Here is a 17,241-nt window from a genome sequence, read left to right as displayed (position 1 = left end):
TGGTCAATTCGTTGGGCCAGTTATCCTCCATTGAACGCGGCGATAACGCAATGTTTTTATAACGGTATTTTAAGATTTATAAGATTTTATCTTGTTTAGCCAATGTTCCGCGAAACGGTACTTATATTCCTATTCTCAATCGCGAAATTTGCATAAAATCACGCATTTGAAAATAAATCGGGCATTAGGTTTTTTACAAATATCATGTTACAGATGCGATTATAAAAAGCGTTTTAAACGTCCGTCGAAATTTTTGTATAAGTATGTAATAATTATATCGTTTCTCTGATTGTTCCAAAAATTATATGTATATATATTGGAATCGAATATTATGACTATCGTCGATTTATTTATTCGTTGCGTTTTTTTTGCAAATTTTAAATCGCGGTTTATCTTGTGATTTAATCGTTGATTTACATCGAAGCTTCATCTATCTTTTTTCGAATATTTTCTTTGAAAGTCTAGGCAAAATGCGCCAGTAGACCAAGTACTTTTTTGTACAATTAAAAAACAATCAATAACTTTATTAACGATTCTTCTGGTCATAATTGTTTGCATTATATAAAACTTAATAAGTTTTGTAATTACATGTTAATCATTAATCACAAATATCGTATTAATCGTTCCTTATCAGCTATATCTGATCTAAAAATTTCTAGTGAATTCTGCATTATATGAATATATATATTTATATTAATCAGATTCTCTTAAAACTTATTTGGTCAAACATATATTCATGGTAAATTGGGTTTAATCGCTCTCAAAGCGATCAAATTTGATTCATTCGAAAACGCTAATAGTTACTGGTAGGGTCATCAATGCCGGACAGGTCGAAGGCGAGGAGCCAGACTAAGAGAGACACCGTAATTATCTTTTTTTTCTTTTTTTCATTTGGATTTTCTCTCCTTTCTTTGTATGGCTCACCATAAACGCTTGCAAACACTGGAAACAAAGTTGCAACGAGCATCCTAACATTTGTATTAGAAGCATCGTGTTGAAACAGTCCTCGATTGTTTCTGCAAATCTTATGAAAAATGCCATTGTGTGAACATAAGAATCCTTAATAAAATTCTATCTTTAAATTATATTTGTTTCTTACAAACAAATTGTATCCTCAATTTTGAGTTTTTTTAATAATGTGAGAAGAAGTTTATAAAAATTCATTTTAAACTCTATTTTGCATAAATATCCAAAATCTTGAAGTAACTCAACGCTTAGTCACAAGCAAATCTGACGGAATATTACAAATCGAATACCATATCAAAAAAATTCGACAGATATTTTTTAAATATTGTAGTTTTTTGGCGCGTTTAAAGTTATAGTTTTCTTAGATAAAAAATCTTTTACCTGCATATATATATATATATCTTGTAAGTAAATTTGCTGAGCGCTATGATTTATGCTTCTCATGGATAAGCCAGAGGGTGATCAATCGAAGTAGATTTGTTAGGAAAATTGTCAAGAAACTCGGGAGTCGTGACAATATCGAATAATCTTTCATTATGCTTTCTTGCATCGCGCTTTACTCGATTGATTTCTCACCTGTTAAGATATTCGTGCTTTCTCACGATCTTTCTCATCTTAGCCTGGAACTCCACTCTCGTGCAGGCACGCAGATTCGTTAATTTCCGACGTAAATTCGCGAGTTGACCGCACGTATGAAGCACCAGAGTGGCGATGAAAGTGTCTACTGCCGTGTAAGTAGTTGCCGCAAACATACCAGCGATTAATTGTCCGAGGAAGGTCAATTCGTAACAAGGACTGCTGCTCGCGTTGTAAGGAAAATACGCGCGGAAGAATAACTGACGACCGGTATGTCGAATGACGATGAATCGAAACGCTACATAGGCAATCACCACTATTTGAACCATTATCGTGCTGCTTATCGATAGATTTCGGGTGATCTTCGCTATATCTAACATCATCCTGCGATCTCGTTTATCCACAGTTACACTCCAGTCCCTCTTCATGTATGACATAAGTATCCTCATGGCTTTTTTAGGGTGTAGAAAAATTTTTAAATATTAATCTTACGTCTTATAAAAAGAAAGTTTAAAAAATTTTATTTTTATATTCTTTGTCTATTTTAACGATTTTAGATTTTCTAAATATATGTGTGTTTGATAATATATTTTTTATTATAAAATTGAAAATATTTATTATGCGCTTTTATAAGTTGAAAACACTGATTAGTTTACATCTTCTTATCAGAATTTGTTCAGATATTTGACTTATTGTTTCTAAACTCTCTCTATAAACACACAGTTGGAAAATTTGTTTTTTTGTTAAAAAATATGTCTGTTAAAATTTTTGTGTTAAATATTTAACGAATTTATGTGTTAATCTAATATATTACTCTTGTATTAATTGAACTCAAATGTTAAATTATTAAAACATCTGAAAAAGTGTATAAATAACACAATGTGCACATATTTTTATTTTTACACAATAGATATGTTCCGTATTATTAGCGATAGAATTTATCTATTAAAGTTTAGAAAAAAAAAATTTGATTTTATCTATTATGTTAAATTAACACAAAAATTTGTGTGGATTGTTTAGGACATGCGATATATGTTAAATTTAAGCTAAACTTTCCAACTATGCATCGAATTTCGCTATAGATAAAAATATAGATAAAAATTGAGACTTGTGGTATGAAAATTGGTATATTTACATCCACCGTTTAACCAAAATATGATGGTCTTTAACAACGAGATGGTAATAGTTATATTTGCCATAGATAAGTTTTCTACCACCGAGTCAAAGTCGCCCCAGATGAACAATAAATTGGCCGACTGTGGCGCGCATACGAAGCAGAACATTGTTAGAACTGGGACTATCGCCTTGTAGCTAGAAATTTGACCAAAATTCTCCGGCCAAATTCCCATAAACATCATAGTATAACGATTCCATCCGTGCGCGTATTCGGAGTCTGCCTTTTTAGACAAAGATAAGATGTTAATAAGCGCACATTTTTTTCTGTAGTTTTGTAGTACTTTGTGGCATAAAATACTCTGATAATGAGAATTAAAAAGAAAAGAGTCATATTAACAAGTTGGAAGTGAAATATTTATTCCAATTAGATAAAACAAAATTATAATAAATAGGAATAGGAAGTATATTTTAAACAATAATCTTTGCTGAAAAACTTGATAATATACATTTTCAATAATCGAATAAATTCTTAATAATCTAGAATCTAGAATGCTCACTGCCATTTCGCGCGACTGGTTTTATAAAATTCTTGCACATTAAGTATTTTACTTATAAAAGAATTTACGATGTATTTTTAGAGAGATATTTAAAGAACAAATCGTGTGTGTATGAAACCGACCTCGATCGACATCTCTTGAGGTTTTCGCGGCAACGACGTTAAAGTAACTGAAAGGATCTGTTTCGAGGCGCATGCGAGTCTTGACGACGCATGCTCTTTGAGAACGTTATATGTACTAAGGGAAGTAACATTATGTATGTATTCAACAAAATATGATATTTTATTTCTTTTATCAAATAAGGAGATTAGAATAATTAACGTATTGGACATCTTTCAGTGTAATACAATTTTTTTCTCATTTTAAATATTTGTGTTAACGAAGGCATTTGCCAGGTGAGGAGGTTTGAGTACTCTGATGACCCTAAGAGCTATGCCGGCGGTAACATATGTTTTCGAGTGAAACATATTTGATCCTTTTGAGACCAATTAATGATGTCATATATTTCGTCTTGATTATTAGAGGTACTTAAATTATTAGATTAATCAATGACATACTTCAAATAAGCCTTTAATGGATTAATTAGGGCGAAGAATCTTGTGCTTTAAAGCCAAAAGCAACAAAAACGGGAGATATACTTTATATTAGTTATATTATTAATGTATTATATATTTATATTAATCAGATTCTCTTAAAACTTATTTGGTCAAACATATATTTATGATAAATTGAATTTAATCGCTCTCAAAGCAATCAAATTTATTTTATTCGAAAAAGCTAATAGTTACCGGTAGGGTCACCCATGCCGGACAGGTCGAAGGGGAAGAGTCAGACTAAGAGAGATACCGTAATTATTATATATTTATTATATTAATATTTTTGAATAAAATAGAGAAAAAAGGGCTCCAAAATATTTTCAAATCCCCCTCGAAACTTAGAAATATCTTGATACATGATACGACATAGAAAAAAAAATGATTGTATTGGACATCTTTCAGTGTAATACAATTTTTTTCTCATTTTAAATATTTGTGTGTGTATAAATAATAATAGTTTTATTAAAAATTATATATATATAGACAGATTTTTTAATATTTTTTAAAAATTATTTTGTATTATATTAGAACCAACAAATTTAAAAAAATTCGTATTATTTTATGTTTCTAAAAAACGTTTGTGTGTATCACTGTTTACTGTTACTATAGTTTTGGAATTATTAAAAATTGCTGAGCCATATACAGCAATCTATCCATATTTTTGACTATCGACAAACAAAAATTAATAATAATTATGTAAGCTCTTAAATCAAATATATAGAGAACGAATTGTTTCTCGTAAGCACTGTTACAATACAAAGGTTCCCTCTTTCGAAGAACTTTACAAGCAAATAGCGGTGAGACATGAAACTCTCATGGTCACTGTGTACATTCTACAACTATCGGTTGATGTTAAGAATAATATCCATCATATCTTTAATGTTATATTTATTATTGCTGTATTAATTAACTGTATAAAAACTGTATAAAAACTATATTTTGTTTATATTAGGTTAATCAATAAATTTATAATTAAAATTTATAATTATTATGGTAAATATGCATAAAAGGTCACACTTCATCGATTTAATTGCCACTTAAATATGTTGTTGGGGGAAGTGTTCTGACGAAGAATCAAGAATCAAGTGGTGGACGACATTAGTTTAGGAGATATAATAAATTAAAATTTGACATTAAAGTCTGTGCATGCTGTAATAATCTGTTATTTTTTTTATTCTTGCGGGAAATTACTCAGAACACTTTCCCCTACAACATATCTAAGTGGCGATTAAATCGGCGATGTATGATCTTTTATACATATTTACCCTGGTAATATTTATATATGAATCTCGCCTACTGTAACCGACACGAAAAAATAAATAGATAATATAAACTTTTTTATAGACAGTTTCGTAATCTCGCAGTTTTAACGATTGAAATTTTTAATTACACGTTTGTTAATAATAATACTAGGAGATTGCTCGTGGAAAATCTCAATCAGGCGTCCATTCAAATCGATAGAATAATTTAGATTTAGAAGTATGCCCATGTAGACAGACAGCCTGTCATTGGTAGACATGCAGTTTTAGCATGAAGGATACTTACACAGCCGAAATAATAAAATTCCTGAATCATGGAAATAAACTTATCTGTTAGTTTCATCTACGTTTATTGAAGCTACTGGAAGTAATGTATATAAAAAAAAACTTCAATGCAAAGTTTCAGAGCCATCGTGAATATGAGCGGTAGTTTAATGTTGCTTAACGATAACTGTGTGTACAACGATTATTAACATAATTATAGCAGAGCTTAGCCGCTACCAGTTATTCTCCTCGATCGGTTACAGTAAGTAGTACCGAGAGATAACCGAGTGAAGTTCTCACAATCTAAAATAGAATAATAAAATTCGACGACAAAGTATAAAATATGAAGTATTCGACACAAGTTTTTCTTACCTTGCTAAACATTTGCAAGGAAAATGTGCTAAATTTTCCAGCAGTTAGGCAAAGCGGCATCGACGATCTGTGCATGATAAATAGAAGGCTTCTTGCTTCTTTCCCAGGCACATTAAACCAGTTTGATTCATACGCGGAGAAACCCATCTCGGTACTCTTAAATGTATTTATTATTTAATATGCGTGTGCAGAATAGATGCATATAATAATTTTGGAATAATTATTGATATAACCCTTGTTTACTATATCACACAGATAAAAATTTGTCGAAATATTTATAAGAAAGTATATGCTCCAAAACAGTAAATTTGAAAGTTTATTTTATTACTCGCGCATCTAATATAAAAATTCTTTTTATTATTACTTTATTTTTTATTATTAATTTGATAATTATGTACAAAAAGACTGCATTTTACCGATGAATTTGAAATTTATTATACAGAATTTTAAGTGTCAGGTGTACTTTGAATTATAAATAAGTTCGTTTTTGATTATCAAGAAATATTATTTTGAAATATTATAATTGTTAGGCAATTTACAACCTCGTATCTATTTTTCATAATGCTATTTTCTATATAAAACAGAATTTAATGAGCTAATTTAATCGAATTTATCTAATTTGACTTGATCTATCCTTAAAAATTTTTATCTGTATCAGATATTATATACATTAGGATTGTATCTACTTATTTTCTATAGTGAATATATATTCTTGTTAATTCACTCATTAATAAAAAACAACAAGTTATCGAAATTATTAAATATCTATTTTTTAATTAATTAATGTAAAATAATGCAAAGAGAGATTAATAAAGCATCATATTAGAAATGTATAAATTATACAATTAAAACAATGTATTTATGCATCTTACCTGCACGAGCAACATCTCTCCGACGTAACAATAGATATACAGATGGACTAGGACAAAACCTACGAAAGTGGCAAGAAAAATTAATTGGAAGGTCGGTGATTCGTTTTTTTCTTCATTTATTAGTATCTGAAATATTTCTGATTTTTATTATACGAATTCACTATTACATAGACTTTCTGAAGAAATTTATGCAATATATTGATATTGTATCTTAGCATTATACAGAGTGTTCCAGGTCAGGTCAATGAAACTTTATGGTCTTATAGGAAATTGAATTTGGAACAAAAAAGTTCCTATAAATATAGGTCCGGAAACACTTCGTTAAAAAGTTATAGCTAATAAACTCTCTGTAAGTAATTAGTTATGATTAAAATTTAATAAGAACATTTTTATGTTTGCATTTGCAATGTTTGCATTACGATTGTAGCGTTTACATAAAGATCATCGAAAGGTAGTTTTTTCAAGTTTCTGCTTTGTTTTTTGTTTTAAGCTTATTTTTTTTGAACGCCTTATCAAAATTAAATAAAATTGGTATAATTTAGTTTGTTATTTAATTACCCATCAGATTTATTTTGTTATTTTTTTCAAATAAATGAAGAATTTTGAAGTTATTTTTAAAAATCATCAGAAAACGTCATTTTTCAAAGTTTATTAGTTATAAATTTTTAACGAAGCGTTTCCGGATCTATGTTTATAGGAGCTTTTTCGTTCCAAGTTTAATTTTCTATAAGACCCTGAAGTTTCATTGACCTAACCTGGAACACTCTGTATATCATAAAATAATTAAAGTAGAAATAATACGCGAAAAATTGGATGCATGCTATCTCTACCACTTACCCTAAACACATGGAAACCTTGAAAGCATAATTGAATGGTGCAAGAAAGCATCTGTATTAAGAATACCGTGTTGAAAGAATCTTCGATTGTTTTCGCAAACCTTGAAATAACAGATATTAGCATCCTTAATATTCAGCAATTATTAATTTTGGATTACAAACAAAAGAATGAGGAAAAAAAAAAATCTCAAGCCTAAGATAAATAAAATTGTTTTAACAAAAATGCTTGTTCTATTAATTACGAACCAGTTCAGATGCTCGTGTCTTTTCACGATTCGCCTCAGTTCATTCTTGAACTCCTCGGCTGTTCCCACTCCGCTTGGATTGTTAGCGAGATTTTTTAATCTTCCGCGCAAGTTTTGCAATTGACTGCAAACGTGGAGCACCAGCATGGAGATGAAACTGTCGCTGCCGGTGTAAGAAACTGTTCCGCTGTAAGCCGATAATATTTGACACACGCAAATCACCTCGAAGATCGGACTTCGAGTAACATCGAAGGGAAAATAGGCCGTGTAAAGTAAGGGACGAGCCGGATCGCTTCGTGGAAACTTGACGATTATCGAGATTCTCAGAACGATGTAAATGGTCACCATGGTCTGCGTTAGTATCGTGCACCAGATAGATATCTTTCTGACGAGCTTAGCGCTCTTCAACATGGCTGTTCTCTCCTCTGACGTTTTCGGCGCGTGCCAATCCTGATAGAAGAAGTCGACCAACAGCTTCAAAGCTTCGGGCAAATATTCCATTTTCGATTTTTGATCGAAAGTAACTAACAATTTTCTCAAATGAAACTAGTCTTATTTTAATTACTATTAACAAGAATTATACGATGAAATCTCGGTATAACAAGAATTGTAATTCTGTCCGTAAGAATAAAATTGCTGAACAAGACAATTGATGAAGATAAGAATAAATTAGTAATATTGTCTGGAATTTGCCCATGATACTGTTTTTTTATTAACTAAATCAAAGCTAAATTATAAAAGTTATTTCTAGTATTTTATTGTGCAGACTTCACAAAATTATATACATATATGTTATCTTGTTTTCTTTTTCTAATATTCTTCATACTTTTTGTACCTTTTCTATGATGCCAGATGGTGAATGCTTTCATGAAAGCATTCGCGACCGGGATATTGGCGGTCGCCAAATTCTCGGTCATCATGTCCGCATTACCCCAAATAAATACCAGATTTACCGATTGCGGTATACACATGAAACCCAGCATAAAGAAACTAGCTGTCAGAAAACGACATCGGGACAATCCACGTTTGGAATTTTGCAGCGGATCGGGCCAGATGCCGACGATACCCAAATTGAACCGATTCCATCCAATCGCGAAATTCAAGTCTATGCAAACCGAACTTGCGTCAAAAATCAATAGATGAAAAAATTACTTCGACGATTATTTATGCGAGCAATATTGACGATTTTTAATTTAATCAAAAATACTATTTGCAAATCTCAAAAAAATTTGTAAGACTGGAAGCGTACATTATTTTATACAAAGAAGGTTTAATTTCATGTCTCACCGCTTTGCTCACAACAATAAAAAATATATTAAAGTTAAAGAATGTACAGACACACATACATAAAATTAAACATATTTAAAATTGAATTTACGAAAATTTATCCAAATTATTTCACTTTTGTAGAGTTTGAAGTATGCGTTTTATACTTCGAGTTTAATATGTCCAAAATTTCCCACTGAAACTTTTCACTTAATAAATAATTTCAACATATTTAATCATATGCAAATTATACATTTTTCAATCTGTTTAAGCACTTAGCAGTTTGCAATGCACTTATATGTACTTATATATACTTTGCAAACCATTTGATAAAGTTTTTTTAGTTTGGAATTAATGTTTTAATTTTAGAGGAAAGAGATATGTGTAAAATATTTCTAGATGCCAATTTTGTTATTGATTGTGTTACTGATGTTAATGATTCACATGAGCGCATAAGCATAGCATCTTTACTACGCGTACCTCGATCAGCATCCATCGATATTTAACGGATGTCGACGGCGCAACAACTGACGCAACATTTTTGCCGTAAACTTTGCCTGCATCCCTTCCACTTCAGAATCACGCATGCGGAAAGTGATACTATGCTGCGTATACAAAAGACTATAAAGTGAAGTCAGAGAAAGTTACTGCATTATATGGAACAGTTCGCGACACTTTTGAATATATAGTTATGTTCATCAAAAATTTATTGCAATCTGCTCAAAGCGTGTAAATTACAATTTGTGCGATCTGCTGATGTGTTTAATAAGTAAGAATTATTATTTAAACGCATAATAAGTATACACAAAATAAAAAAATATGAGATTATAATTGCGAAAAATTGATATTTATTGATAGTTAACAATAATTGACATAATTGTCAATGATTGGAAGACGCATGTATTCTTGAATGTGCTATGTTAAATATAGTTTATATTAATGGACTGAAAAAGCGCGCGTCTCTGTAAATGTTATATTGTCAAAAATTACTTTTTGAAAAAAGGTAAAAAAAAGGCGCCAAGTGCATATGTCATTGTTGTGAAAAACTATTTTACAAAATTGTTATTTTAATGCAAAAAAAGTGTTCTATAAAATAATGTTATTTTAAACCATTTTACAAATAAAATTTATAATAAATTCTACAAGTAAAAAATCATTCTACAAATTATTTTAATATTGTATAAAATTCATCCTCTACAAAAATAATAATACCAAAAAATTGCGCCTACTGAAAATAAAAACTTATAAGAATATCTTAACCAAAAAAATTGTACAAAATCATTGTTTTAATTTTTTACAAAAACAATAATATTAAGAAATTGCGCCAATTTTGAACAAAAATTTATGCTATAAAATTTATTACTTTTATCAATATTAAAAGTTCCCAATATTAAAAGAAAAAATATACATAACATATATAATCATGTTTATTTAATTGTTTATGATATGTTAGTCAACAGAAGCAAATAAATAGCTTCATAGGTTGCACACAAATATCTATTTATTCAATAAAAGATGATGCTGCAGGCAGTGCATGTGCTCATTACATTATATGAAAATTGATGTAGTCAGAAATTACAGAATTAATTCGCTACTATTTCCTTTATTCTCTTATTGTTAGCAACGCAGATAAATATCCCATTGTCGTTTTCACTGCCTAAATAGAGTAAAAATTAAAGATAAAATGTTGAATTTTATTTTCACGAATGAGAGATAGCAATGATTGATGGTATATAATATATGTAAAAAGAAAAATTTATAAACAATACATAATATATAATATAAAACATAAATAAAACAAAATGTTTTTACAAACTAAAGAAATAGATATTTCTGTACAATGATTGCATATAAAGCAATGTATTTTTTTAAAGATATATATCTTACTATTCCGAATAATTCTAACGAAAAATTTCCAAATTTTCCAGCTGTCAATTTAAGCGGAATCGCAGATCGATATACAATCAACATCAAGTCTTTCGCATTTTTCGCCGATATATTGTATCATTTGCATTCATACACGCCGTACGCTATATTGGTACACACAGAAAAATATTATTCTATTGCTAAGTAAAATAATTACTCAGTTTACTTTACTTCTTTTAAGTAACAGTTATCTTTAACAAAGAATATTTTCTTAATAATAGTCTTAAAATAGACTTGTCATAAATTTTAGAAATACTCATTATCATGTACTCAAAAAAAGTAAATATTTTCTTTTGAAGAATATTATAATATTTTATCAAAGAAAAGTCGGATATGGTTAATTTAATGTAAGAAAATTTGTTAAATAGATCAGAAAAATTTTATGTATTAATTTTATGTATATATACATATATATATATATATACATATAATCTTTCTAAAAGATTATGTAGAGATTATACACACACACATGCGCACACATATGAATTGTTGCGCCTACCGTGAAAACTTGAAAGGTTACAAGAAGAAGCTGAAAAGAAGCGCCTAGCATGCTCACACATAATATTGGGCTATAGCAATCGTTGATTGTTCTTGTACTCCTTCAAAATTCGTATTATATATATTTTTTTATTATTAGAGACTTTCATAATGTAGAAGTCTTTAAAGAATGATATATGTATATATATATATCATATTTGGAATTTTGAATTTATGAAATAAAATTGATTTTACATTTGTTGTTATATATCTTGTAGTTTGATAGAGAGAGAGAGGGGGGAGGGAGAGTGAGAGAGAGAGAGAGGGAAGGTGAGAGAGGGAGGGGAGAGAGAAAGAGGGAGGGTGAGAGAGAGAAGGGGAGGGTGAGAAAGAGGGGGGAGGGTGAGAGAGAGAGGGAGGGAGAGAGAAAGAGCTTTCAAATTGTTACCACCACTTTTAAGGATATAAAATCAAATTTTCATATTCTGAACTTATTTCTTGTGCATCGGTTTCTTATTATTTATCATTTGGTACGCATGCGTAAGATGAAAATATCGTTATGCGCATAATCAAAACGACATCTTCATGTTACATCCTGTCAGCATCAAATAGTTAAGCCTTCTCTTCGACTCATCCTTCTCCGGGTTTGAACGTATAACACGTATATACCAAATAAAATATTTTAATTAAAGAACAAAAGAGAGATATTAAGAAAAGGAAGGCCGTCCAGTTCTGATGAGTATTAAAATACGAAAATTTAATTATAATACATGTTTAATATAAAGAAAAAGAATCAAAATTTGCACTGTTTTGTGCACAAATTGCATCTCTCTCTCGTATATAAATTTTTCTATTAAATATAAATGGCGTTCGATTTTTTTTATCGTAGAATAATATTTCTTTTTAGCTATATATACATATATGTATTACATACTTTAAAATATATTACATAATATGCTGAAAGTTCTAAAGCGTACCTTATTAGATGCTCGTGTCGTCTAATGATTACAGCCTAGGCCTTCCCTAAATTTTGAAGAAGATCTGGGTGTGTTGTCTAATCTTTTGATTAAATTGTTAAGTGTGGTTCATAGATTTATAATTTGTGCGCACATATGAAACAGGAGTATCGAGACAAAGCTGTCGACACTATAGTTGCCGATAACTGTATACGTACCGCCCCACGATTGAATAAAAACGGCGATTTCATAATTCGGAGTCTTTTGAATGTAATCGAATCGGTAGATAAGGTATCGTCGAGGCTGATGTATGTTTTGCAAGACAGCTCCAAAACGAACATAATAAGCAAATATAATTACGCCTATTGCAGCAATTAAATATCCAAAAGATAAACTTCTGCCATTTCTTGCTAGCTTCAACATTGTACTTCGTTCCCAATTGCTCTTCGAAGTTGCCCAATCAGTCATAATCGATGCTATTAGTATTTGAAGTTCTTCCAAATTAAACATGATTATATTATTACTAGTATAAATGTAAACTGGTAAAGCAAGTTATTTTTATATAAAAAGAACTGTTATACAATAGCAGTCTTAGACTTTAATAAGAAAAATTCAACATTAATATTTATATTACTTATGATAATTACAGATCTATTTAATATTTTTAATTTTGCAAAATAATAACTTACTCTCGCCATGATATCTCGTAACAATCATCTTGCACAATGCCATTAAATTGAAATTGGTGGCGACGAAGACTTCCATCATTCGATTCACGTTACCTTAAAAGCATGGATCAGATTTATCATTTGCGGGGTAAATATGAAAAGACTCATAGTACATGTAGCTATCATGAATCTTATGCTTGGCCGACGAAAATCATTCAAAGAGACATATGGATCGGGCCATATACCAATTAGCCGCAAACACTGGCGACTCAAGTTAAATACGTAACTTAAATCTGATGAATTATTCATATTTTAGAAAAAATATTATTAGGTATAATGACAATTTAGAAAAAAAAAATTATCTTTTTTAAATATTATTTTTGCATTTCTTTTTTTATATACATGAGTATAATCTTTAAAAGCTATGTAATATTTTTTATTCATATTTTATAGTTATACATAATTTGTTCATCATTATTATTCATTTTTGTTCATCATATTACAATATTAACATCTATTTAAGCATTTTTAATAAATTGCATTTGCAAAATCTTTTAAAATATTGTATTTTGAAAATAATGATCCATCTTCTTGAAGCCACCTTCCTTTTTCTTATATGTGTAATTTAATAGTATACATGTATGTATATATGTATATTTGACAATATACATGCATACATGTATATGCAATTTTACATAATAATTTTATGCAATTTTACATAATAATTTTATGCAATTCTATATACAATACTTTTTTAAAGTTTATTGTAAATGCCTATAGAATCATGGGCATTATTACGATAAAAGCGTATATTATAGCATTCAGTTTATTTGTATTAATTTTCAAAATTTATTACAAACTGGCATAAGTGATTCATAAAAAATGTTAGAAGTTAAAAATGTCCAATCTTACTATTAAAAACACTTTAATACAATCTCTATGTTGAAAGTAAACATTTTTTTGCTGGAATACAAAGTTTAATATTCACTCTGGCAAACTCTCGTGAAACTTGAACCTTTATCAAAGGTCTGTAGACTGCTTGCAAAAAATCGCGAGTTTCGCAAGCCTTTGCGAAATTATTAAGAGTGAATTATTCTTTTTATTTTGAATAGAAAACACTGTGTTAAATATGTGCAAATATTATTATACAATATTTATCGTAGAAAATATTTCTTACTTAAAGAACGTTTAATAAATAATATATTGTGAATATCAATCAGAAGAATAGTTATTTTAATAGAAAAATAATTTTTCAAATATTAATTAAAAGTAAATATATATAATGTAAAAGAATATAAACAGTAAAATAGAAAATATAAGACAGCATAACATATATATTAAATTAATATAAAATGTAAAAAATGTAATAAAGATAACACATATTGTTCCCGAGATGTACAATATAAATTCTTATATAAAAAGAATAATTTATTTAATGAGCATTTAATTAATCAAGCAATTTTTATTTATAAATATTGTATTTTATATCGCTAATTTAGAACATTTTATATTAATCTTTCACCATGTGGATATTAGTTTAGTAATGATTAACCGTGTTGTCGAATTTGTTTTATAAAACAAACTGAAATGCAAAATTTTTACCACTTATTTAAAGAAAGAATTGATTTTGATCAACTTCATATTATATATACATCTATATTTTATACATAATGCGATTATATTTTTTGGGAAATATTATAGAATGCGAACAATTTTGTTATTTTTCCAAAATATATTTTACCTTTGTTGACATTCATTGATGTTCCCTGAGTGAGAATTATCGTAAGACTGCAACGCTTTTCGAGTTATACCAACTTGCTTTAATTTTGCGCTTGCTCAGTAAAGGAGGGATTGGACAACTACTAATTGCCAATATGTCTCTAACCCCTTTCGAATGTAATAGTAATACGTGTAGTACGTAATCATATACGTACCATGACAACCACGATAGGCTGAATCGTAAATATAGCACTTGCTTTCCGACAATGAGCAAGCTGAGGGGATTCAGTTTTCGTATAGAGGAGTTCAAGATGGGCTTTATTTGAAATTCAACTCCAGAAAATGAACGCAACATTCAGTCGCTCTTTGTACATGCAGCTGTGTGTTTCAAAACGGTTCAATGATAAAATAATGATTATCACGAGGAAAAAAAGAAGAGCTAGACAACATAACACATATACATGCATTATATATGCGTCAGATGCATTCATAACAAGAATAAGAGAAAGAAGAGAATATTCATCCAAAATATTATAGATATAAAACAGAAAGGGGAGAATATACATATCACATTATAGAAGATCAAATTTATTAATAAACGCTATACGTACGTGTCTACGGCGGCAAAATTAAAGAGAGAATAAATTATTAAAAAGGTTCCTTTGTAAAAATTATCGATGTTGCTATGCGATACTTGAGAAAATCAGAGCATGGAGTGTTACAAAGTGTTCCGATATATGTGTATCAAGCAAAAAGTTGTTCTTTGATTTGTGTGTTTATAAAAGATTATTTTGTGATATTGAAGTGTTAGTGTTAGAATATTGTTAATTAAATTTTTTTATTTATCTTTTTAGTTCTTTCTACATCGCCAGATGTAGATAAATAAATTGTTCTTTATAAGTAATACATTGATGTTTTTCTCGTCTAAACAAAATAAAAATTAGACATAGAAAATAAGTTATTTATATTTAATATGCACCTCGATCGATTTGACGGGCACATGTATTCTCGAACGTGCAATAAATACAATTTATATTAATTGAATGTAAATATCTCTGTAAATGTAAGCTTGGATTAAATGCTTATACGAATAATACTTCAATACTGACTAATTTTTATCCTTTAAAATTTACATAACATATTATATATAATATATATGTTTATTTAACTCTGTGATATGTTAGTCAACAGAAACAGATAAATAGCTTCATTGCTTGCACACAAATATTTATTTATTCAATAAAAGTAATGTTACAGGCAGTGCATGTAAATCTGTTCACTACATTATTCGAAAATTGATGTAGTCGATTATACAGAATTAATTCGATATTATTTCCTTTATTCTCTTATTGTTAGTAACGCAGATAAATATCCCATTGACGTTTTTACCGCCTAAATAGAGTAAAAAGTATAGATAAAATGTTAAATTTTATTTTCACGAATGATAGTAATAATAGATCATCTGTATATAATATATGCAAAGAGAGATTTATGAATCTTACATAATATGTAATATAAAAAAAAAATAAAACATTTTTATAAATTAAAGAAATTGATATTTTTGTACAACGATTGTGTGTGTGTGTGCATATAAAGCAATATATTTTTTCTCTTAGGTATATATCTTACTATTCCGAACAATTCTAACGAAAAATTTCCAAATTTTCCAGCTACCAATTTAAGCGGAACTGCAGATCGATATGCGATCAACATCAGGTCTTTCGCATCTTTCGCTGGTATATTATACCATTTGCATTCATACACCCCGTACGCCATATTGGTACTCTAAAAGAAATTTTATGTGATTGTTTTACGTAAGTAGCGTTAATGCACATAATTTGTTCACCTCAGTTAATAGTCTTTCAGCGGCATAACAATAAATATACAATTGCATCAACACGAAGAAGATAAAAAACATGAGAAAAGTTATTTTGATAGGAGAAACGCCCAAATTATCTGTTATCGTCTGAAAATAGTACTTTTTAAAGCAATAGTTGCCTGACATAGCACACTATATTGTATAATTCTAATGCGATAAATTATAATAGCATATTCAGAAAAATAATGTTTTTTTTTATTAAATTTTATTTATTGTTAATTCTTTTGTAAAATAATATAGAGATTATATACACACATGAATTGTTTCACTTACCGTAGAAACCTGAAAGGTTACGAGACATAACTGAAAAGAAGCGCCTAGCATGTGTACAAATAATACTGGGCTGTAGCAATCGTTGATCGTCCTTACATTCCTTCAAAATTTGTATATTATTGTATACAATTATCGACTTATTATTAGAGAATCTTTAAAGAATGTTATATTTGGAATTTTGAATTTATATAAAATAAAATAAATTTTGTATTTGTTGTTATATTTACGCTCCATAAAGAGAAAGAGAGAGAGAGTTTCAAATTGTTACCGCCACTCTTAAGGATATAAAGTCGAATTTTTATATTCTTAACTTTTCTTTTGTATTGATTTTCCATTATTTAACATTTATTACTTGGTACGCATGCGTTAAATAAAAATATCGTTATGCGCATTATCAAAACGTCATCTTCAATACACG

At 29.0% G+C, this 17,241-nt stretch overlaps 3 protein-coding genes and 1 pseudogene across 3 annotated transcripts in view; all 4 read right to left on the bottom strand.

The window, feature by feature from the left end:
* LOC115233024 (odorant receptor 13a-like) overlaps nt 1-3,050 on the bottom strand; it is a gene marked incomplete at its 5' end in the record, with an annotated part of 9,962 nt that extends 6,912 nt beyond the window's left edge. Inside the window, 3 exons of the mRNA XM_029803235.1 lie at nt 925-1,024; nt 1,543-1,993; nt 2,678-3,050. Coding sequence (XP_029659095.1) covers nt 925-1,024; nt 1,543-1,993; nt 2,678-3,050 — 924 coding nt within the window. The remainder of the gene's footprint in view (nt 1-924; nt 1,025-1,542; nt 1,994-2,677) is intronic.
* Nucleotides 3,051-4,257: 1,207 nt separating this feature from the next.
* Nucleotides 4,258-8,789, bottom strand: LOC115233025 (odorant receptor 13a-like; the record flags this gene model as incomplete). Its single annotated transcript, XM_029803236.1, has 6 exons — nt 4,258-5,637; nt 5,707-5,862; nt 6,579-6,704; nt 7,416-7,515; nt 7,661-8,141; nt 8,495-8,789. Coding segments are annotated over 6 exons (1,221 nt in total), but the record flags the coding sequence as incomplete, so codon positions are not given.
* Nucleotides 8,790-10,528: 1,739 nt separating this feature from the next.
* LOC115233028 lies at nt 10,529-13,261 on the bottom strand (annotated as a pseudogene).
* Nucleotides 13,262-15,888: 2,627 nt separating this feature from the next.
* On the bottom strand, nt 15,889-16,943 carry LOC115233026 (odorant receptor 47a-like). The gene is made up of 4 exons (XM_029803237.1): nt 16,824-16,943; nt 16,518-16,637; nt 16,301-16,456; nt 15,889-16,063 (listed from the first exon to the last, which is right to left on the bottom strand). Exons 1-4 carry the CDS (start codon nt 16,872-16,874, stop codon nt 16,010-16,012), a joined length of 381 nt encoding a protein of 126 aa, XP_029659097.1. The 5' UTR covers nt 16,875-16,943; the 3' UTR covers nt 15,889-16,009.
* Nucleotides 16,944-17,241: the final 298 nt, after the last annotated feature.

This window comes from Formica exsecta, unplaced genomic scaffold (assembly GCF_003651465.1).
Source record: "Formica exsecta isolate Colony F162 unplaced genomic scaffold, ASM365146v1 scaffold1553, whole genome shotgun sequence".
Lineage (NCBI taxonomy): Eukaryota > Metazoa > Arthropoda > Insecta > Hymenoptera > Formicidae > Formica > Formica exsecta.
The sequence above is the reverse complement of the archived record's forward strand: the minus strand, read 5'-3'. Positions and strand labels throughout refer to the sequence as shown.